The 6,576-nt window shown below is 38.5% G+C and overlaps 2 protein-coding genes across 2 annotated transcripts; one reads left to right on the top strand and one right to left on the bottom strand.

Moving 5' to 3' along the window:
• Positions 1–1,510: 1,510 nt before the first annotated feature.
• Positions 1,511–2,401, top strand: LOC122074207. Its single transcript, XM_042639060.1, has one exon. The coding sequence runs from the start codon at positions 1,511–1,513 to the stop codon at positions 2,399–2,401; it is 891 nt and encodes a 296-aa protein (XP_042494994.1).
• A 2,906-nt stretch (positions 2,402–5,307) lies between these two features.
• LOC122074206 lies at positions 5,308–5,991 on the bottom strand. Its single transcript, XM_042639059.1, has one exon. It carries the CDS (start codon positions 5,989–5,991, stop codon positions 5,308–5,310), a length of 684 nt encoding a protein of 227 aa, XP_042494993.1.
• Positions 5,992–6,576: the final 585 nt, after the last annotated feature.

Below are 6,576 nucleotides of genomic sequence, written 5' to 3'. Positions count from 1 at the left end.
AGTGTTGTCTACGTCGACATGCAAGACCAATGAAAAAATATGCGGGAACATCTTTAGTACACTGATTGATGAACATCACAACCTTTTACGTTAACCTGTATTTAGGCATAGATAATATAAGACTGATAGGATTCTTTTTCCTAAAACTTATGTTGTTGAATGATGATAATTAAAATCCCACTCTTATCTTACTCTTTATTTATGTAAGGCTTGATGTGCATGCGGCAAGGGCAGCGCGCGACAAGTTAAGAACAACCCACTCGTGCATGCATCAATCTCAATATTTCTCCATCTCTTTACTCCATCTCTACATCCATCTGGACCTCCCTCCCTCCTAAGACATTTGAGTTTTGTAATGTTAATATAAGCTAGATACCTCAAGATTTCTTGGGATTAAGTGAGACAAAACATGGAAATCATACCCTATACTAAATGATGCACACGGGTTTGATTGCAATTATAGTAACCACCTCACTGGTAAGGTAGCAATGGCGGTGGCAATGACGGTGGTGTGCAGGGGCAGAGTCTTGGGAATCTCCACAACTCCCACGTCCATGAAATGATTTATGGGATGTGAGTCTCATTCTTAATTGTTTATTAATCTTTTAACAGATGTCATGTAAACGGCCTACGTGAGTGCCCCTTCTTCCCTCGGCAGGGTAGACAATGAAGAAGATGGAAGTATCAACTCATAATATAGTTTATGGATAAATGATTAACTAATTAGAAAAAGAGATGCGTTGTATCCATCTCTTTGGTTGTAGAGTTTGCTGCCTCGAAAATGTGGCATCAGAGCGGATTTCAAAGGGTGAACCATCTCCGAAGCACATGCTCATCACTTAAAACACTTTTGGAGGTTCAGATTCTTTTTGTCTCCTCCTCCCATTTTGAGTTCGGATTTTTTATCCTCCCCACATGGTGAGAGCCAATGAAATAGAATCTTCACCTTATTTTGACATCTGTTGTCTAACCAATAAAGAAAAATAACTATATAAATAGAAGGGACAGGTGTTAGATATATAAGTTTATAGAATTAGAGGGGTCAGATGGTGGAGATTTATTTTTTTAAAGTTCGGTTCATATCCCCACGTGGAGATAAATGAAATACATCCCCACCCTTCATCCCAGCATTGACACATCTATATAGTTTTTTTTTTTTTTTTTTTTTTTTTTTTTTTTTTTTTTTGATAGGTAGGGAGAGAAGTAGGTAACAGCTAGGAGACTCGAACTCGAGACCTCCTAGTGAGCATGGGTTTTATACACACCACAGCTCACCAACTGCACTAAGCAGTTGTTGTTCACATCTATATAGTAAATCAACGCTGGGATGTATCCCCCATGGGGACCTGATCGGGGACTCCTTGTGGTTGGAGTCCGGAATCTAGATTCTCTCACCATGTGGGGTGGAAAAGGATATACACTCACCTCATATCCTCCTTTCTGTGGTGCTATATATAGGCAGATTGCTGCGTTCATTCTCAAGACCTGTAAATTAACAGAGAGAGCAAAAATGGAAAGTCGTTACCATGTTCGCTCTATTAGCTTGCCTTCCAGGTTGCATTCTTGCACTGTTGGGATCGATGAAGAGCTAAACAAGCTAAAGATTTCAGAGGCATTGTCAACTTCATCATACAAGGCAGACACAATCCGTTCGGGTCTGTTTGGCCTTGGAGAGTTATACCATTACGTAGACGATCTCCTCCGTTTGCCACTAACCCAACGAGCCCTCGTCCAACATCAACAAGAGAAATGGGTGGGCGAGGTGCTTGATGGGTCAGTTCGATTGTTGGATATCTGTGGGACTACCAGAGATCTCTTGTCACAAATGAAGGAACGTGTTCGAGATCTTCAATCTGATCTCCGTAGAAGAGGAGGCAAAGAAATCAGCATTGGTGCTTATTTCTCAGCTAGAAAGAAGGTCAAGAAGGAAATTTTGAAGGGTCTTGAAGCATTGAAAAGAATGGAAAGCAAACTTGGGTTTTCTTCTATATTGGGTTTAGATCAAAATCAAGCAGTTCTTGCTAGATTGGTAAGAGAAATATGCTCTGTTACCATCTCCATCTTGAAGCTTCTATTGTCATTCTTGTCAGCTCCGGCGTCGAAACCGAAGTCCGGTGGTTGGTCAGTGGTTTCAAAATTGATGATGCAGAAAGTGAAGGTGAGATGTGAAGAGGATGAAGAGAAAGCTAATGAGGTGGAGAGTGTTGATGCTGCCCTTCGAAACTTGTGGAAACAGACTTCAAGCAAAGATGTGGATGTAGAGAGGGTCCATATTCAAATGGCACAAACAAGATTGGAGGCCTTGGAAGTTGGCATTGAGTGTCTTGAGGGTGGTTTGGAGTGTATGTTTAGGCACTTGATCCAAACGAGAGTGTCTCTCCTTAACATCCTAACGCCATAGAGAACCTGTTAATTAGCCATTTGTTTTATACGTCTCAAACCCACCCATCCAGTCTCCATTTTAAAGGACCTGCTTATGGGTTTTACTCTTTAAAACCTTCTTGTAGGTACTTCAAATCAAACTGTATAGTGCAGTCCTACAAGGGGGGGGGAAACTGTATAGTGCAGAATTATACAATGCAATCTATCTTTCGCTCAACAAGCTTCTCTTTGCTTTTGTGGTTTTCATGTTTTATTTGTTTATTTTTTCTGGATAAATAATCTCAACTTAATTGGAAGAGAAGGAAATTATTTACAACTCAAAGCAGGCAATCTAAACCCTAAGGAGAAGTCCACAAGACTAAGAAGGCTCCAAGGACCACTAGGCCAGAGTGGCACAAAAGGCCAACCAAAGCACCTAGAGACCAAGGACAACCACTGGGATCAGATTTCTGAGGGCAAATGCCTCTCAATTTAAATTGGATGAACACCCTATTTCTAAGCTAGGTAGAGGTTTCTTGAGGATTTCCTGCCTTTAAGGACAACAACTCTACACTTATCCATGACCTCTTTGATATTCTTTATGATTCAAGTCAATGTCTTTGTCTATTACGAAATAATAAAAAATTTCTCTCCTTCCAAATGTGGGTAACCTAGCACCGAATGTCAGTTTCGCTATGCACCCTATAGAATCTCCCTTGAAAGTCTTCCCAATCCACATTGCTTCCAAAATTAGGCTCTCCAATGGACTTCTAGAAGGATGACAAAAACTCAAAATATCTCTCCAGATGAATGTTGAAGAGATTGGTGGGGCTAAGTCGTAGCACCAGTCATTATCCTTAAGATTGTATTCATGATCACCCTCTATGGTGTAATAGATTTCTTGTGAATTAATCTCCAAAAAAACGCCTTAATCCCTTTAGTAATTATTGTACTTACTTACTGGGCGATGTTATGGAACTTTTAGGGTATGCTCAATCAACCAATAGAATAACAAAGACAGACTCAAAACAGTAGGCGAAACTCAAAACAGAGAGAGAGAGAGAGAACTTTGAAAAATATTGGAAGCACCTGTCCAAGGGGGCTTGAAAGGAAGTTTCTCTAAAGAGAAGACACAAAGTTTCGAGCAGCCGGGGTACTAACAGGCTTTGCTCAATCAATCAGTAGTATAGGTTTATTAACAATTCCAGTTGGCCCCTATAAAACTGAGTTCATTGGCCTCTCCTAAGCCCATTTAGGCCCAAGGTAGCAACCTTAGAAGTTTAAACCCTGATACATAGAGTGGGTCGATTTCTTCTTGGGGAACCCATTGAAGCAACCGAATTTCCGGATTAAGACTTATTTTAATGGTCATCGGGGCTCAACCTTGGTTCAAAAAGGACACGCGTTGGGAAATGTAGTGGAACTATGCGATGTACAGGGAGTGTGGATCAGGTTCTGGTATAAGAACCTTTCTCATATGGACTGATCTACACTGATAGAATTCACAATAGAGTTGATTGTTCAATAGATTCTATCTGTGCGGATCAACCCTGTACCAATTTTCATACGAGGACTTGATCCACTATCATGTACAGCCCCTAGAAGCCACACTAAGGCCAAGTTGCAAAAACAATGATTATATGGATCTGATTAAATCTTTGAAGAGATCATTGCTTCACCAATGTGTGCCAACGAAGAATCTAGTTATGTTTGGAAAAGATATGAAAACATAAATAATAATAATAATAATAATAAAACATAAATAGTGATAATAATATTTATTAAATTAAGACAAAGTTTTTCTTCATTGATGACTGAATGATGAAACGATTTAAATGTGAAAGTTTTCAAATGATTGTCTATGTTGGATTTTTTTTTCACGGTTAATGAGTTTTCAAATGATAGGCAATTGAAGGTAAACGGAATAGTTGATTTTGCAACTATTTCATTTGTGAAAGTTTCAGATCAACATGACCAAGAAATAAGATAAAAAAACTGAGACATAGAAACCTGACAGGAGTAAAAAAATTTGGGAAAATGACATAATTAACCTCGATAATGAAATAATAATAGAAATTTTGTAAAATTAAAGGGGCATTAGCAAAAAAAGGGGGGGGGGGGTCACATTTAGATGCATAAACATAAATCATCTACAAGCAGTGTAAAACGTACTCATCTCGAAACTACCCAATGAAGGCCATGAAAATTGAGAATGCCACTATTATCTCATGATTAAAGTCTTAAACATTCCCTAAAGGACAACTATAGGATATATTCTTGGGGCAATTACTATCACTCCTCTATACTCATCCTATATTTATTCGAAGTCCCTCATCAAAACTTCTTTTCGAATTCCCCCTAAAAAACAAAGTTCCACCCTCTCTTCTATACCTTAAGATTCTAAGTTCCTTTGCTCTTGGGTATGATTGATCTCAATTTGAGAAACATAACATTCCATAATTCGCCAGTGGAGATCACACAAGAAGAAGCAGATCTTCCGGTGTACTTTTATCCAGGGATAGTGATCGGAGCCGTCTTCCCTGCACAATGTGAAAACCTCAACCAATACAATGAATATGAACTGTTGGTTAAGTGATCAACATCCCAGAGCAGTATATGAAAGTGATAGTAATTGACCTTATATTTTTCTTTGGAAAGAGTAAGAACATTATAACATTTTTATTGATGAATATAAAAAAGAATCAGTACTTGATAAAAAAAAAAAATAATAATAAATAAAATTAGTGAATCAGTAGTGCGTCCAATTTTCATTCTGAACTACAACTAAAGCCCCATGACGAGCCCCCATAATATTGTGGTTGCCAGTGGGTTAGGGCTGAAGATGGAATCCTCATCTCCTAGCTATTCAATATGTTGAGAAGGGAGACTCTAGTTTGGACAAAACGCCTAAACATGTACTCCAATTCAACTTCTAGATCTTCAATGTTAATTCTCCAATGTCTCCAATTGCTTTGTTGCTGTTTGAATTGCGATTGCCTTATTTTTCTCACATAAATTTGGGTTGTTGCCATGAAGGGCACCAAGTGCTGTATCCAAGCTCTCCGCACCATCCATTACATTCTCTTCCAATGCTCTGGCTACTCTCTTCACACGCCTGATCTTCCAAATGAAAGAACTTCTGTTTGAACCAGCTTTCTTCCTTGTTGTCATGGACATGTAGGATAGTACAGTCTCCACAATAGAGATGGTGGTCACCAACACTTGTTGAATAACATTAACAACCACCAAAAGACGGTGGTCGGTGTCGTCGGAGGCTGAGGGACTAGTAGAGTTGATCTTCATCTGTTTCAAAGAATCCAGACACTTTAACATCTGTTTCTTCATATTCTTTCTAGAGAAGTTGTAAGCATCAATTTTGATTTCAAGAACTCTCTCCCCAACACTTCTGCGAAAAGCGGTTTGAAGGTCTTGCAAGTGTTCCCTTGCTAGCAACAGAACATTCCTAGTGGTGCCACAAACATCTAAAATTCTCAGAGATCCTTCCTCCACCTGGTTAACCCATTTTACATTTTGATGCTGGACAAGATCTTGTTGGGTGGCCGGCAACTGAAGTAGATCATTTGCGCAATCGTGTAAGTCTCTTAGGGAATTGAAATTGGGGCGCAACATCTTGTTAGCTTATGTAGGAAGGAGAAAGCAGGTGAATAGAAAGCTTGAAGGATTTTCAGATACCAAAGTAGATGATTTATATTTCTAACAGGTGAATACTCTTTGATTTTGGGCTAAAATTCTGGTATTAGCCGATTTGAATTAGAATTGGTTGTGAACTATCCAACTCCGGCAGTTCTAGAATGGTCAATTTAGAATTGGAATCACTAGAGGGATTGTTTTGATACTCAATTTCGAGTTTAAAATCATTGGTTGAATAAGCCAATTTCGATCCAAATCGACCATAGTAATACTTATCCAGGTTGTTTCAGAATAACTGATTATAAGACTTTTGTGATTGATTTGATCCATTTCTGATTTTGGTCACTTTGATCTAGATTTTATCTAGTATTAGGCCAAACTGAAATCAATGTTGAATTTCAATTCAGACCGGTTCTATTTTTATTGAGTTGACTTAATGGTCTCTTGTACGTAATATGTTCTCTTTTAGTAATTTTTTAAAGTTGCTTTAAGGTTTTTTGCGATTTCGATTCGCTTAATCTAGTCCAATTCAATTTTTTACCAATTTGATAAAAACTCAAATCG

The sequence above is a fragment of the Macadamia integrifolia genome, chromosome 3, assembly GCF_013358625.1.
Source record: "Macadamia integrifolia cultivar HAES 741 chromosome 3, SCU_Mint_v3, whole genome shotgun sequence".
In the NCBI taxonomy this organism is placed as follows: Eukaryota; Viridiplantae; Streptophyta; class Magnoliopsida; order Proteales; family Proteaceae; genus Macadamia; species Macadamia integrifolia.
This window is presented reverse-complemented; position numbering and strand designations above follow the sequence as displayed.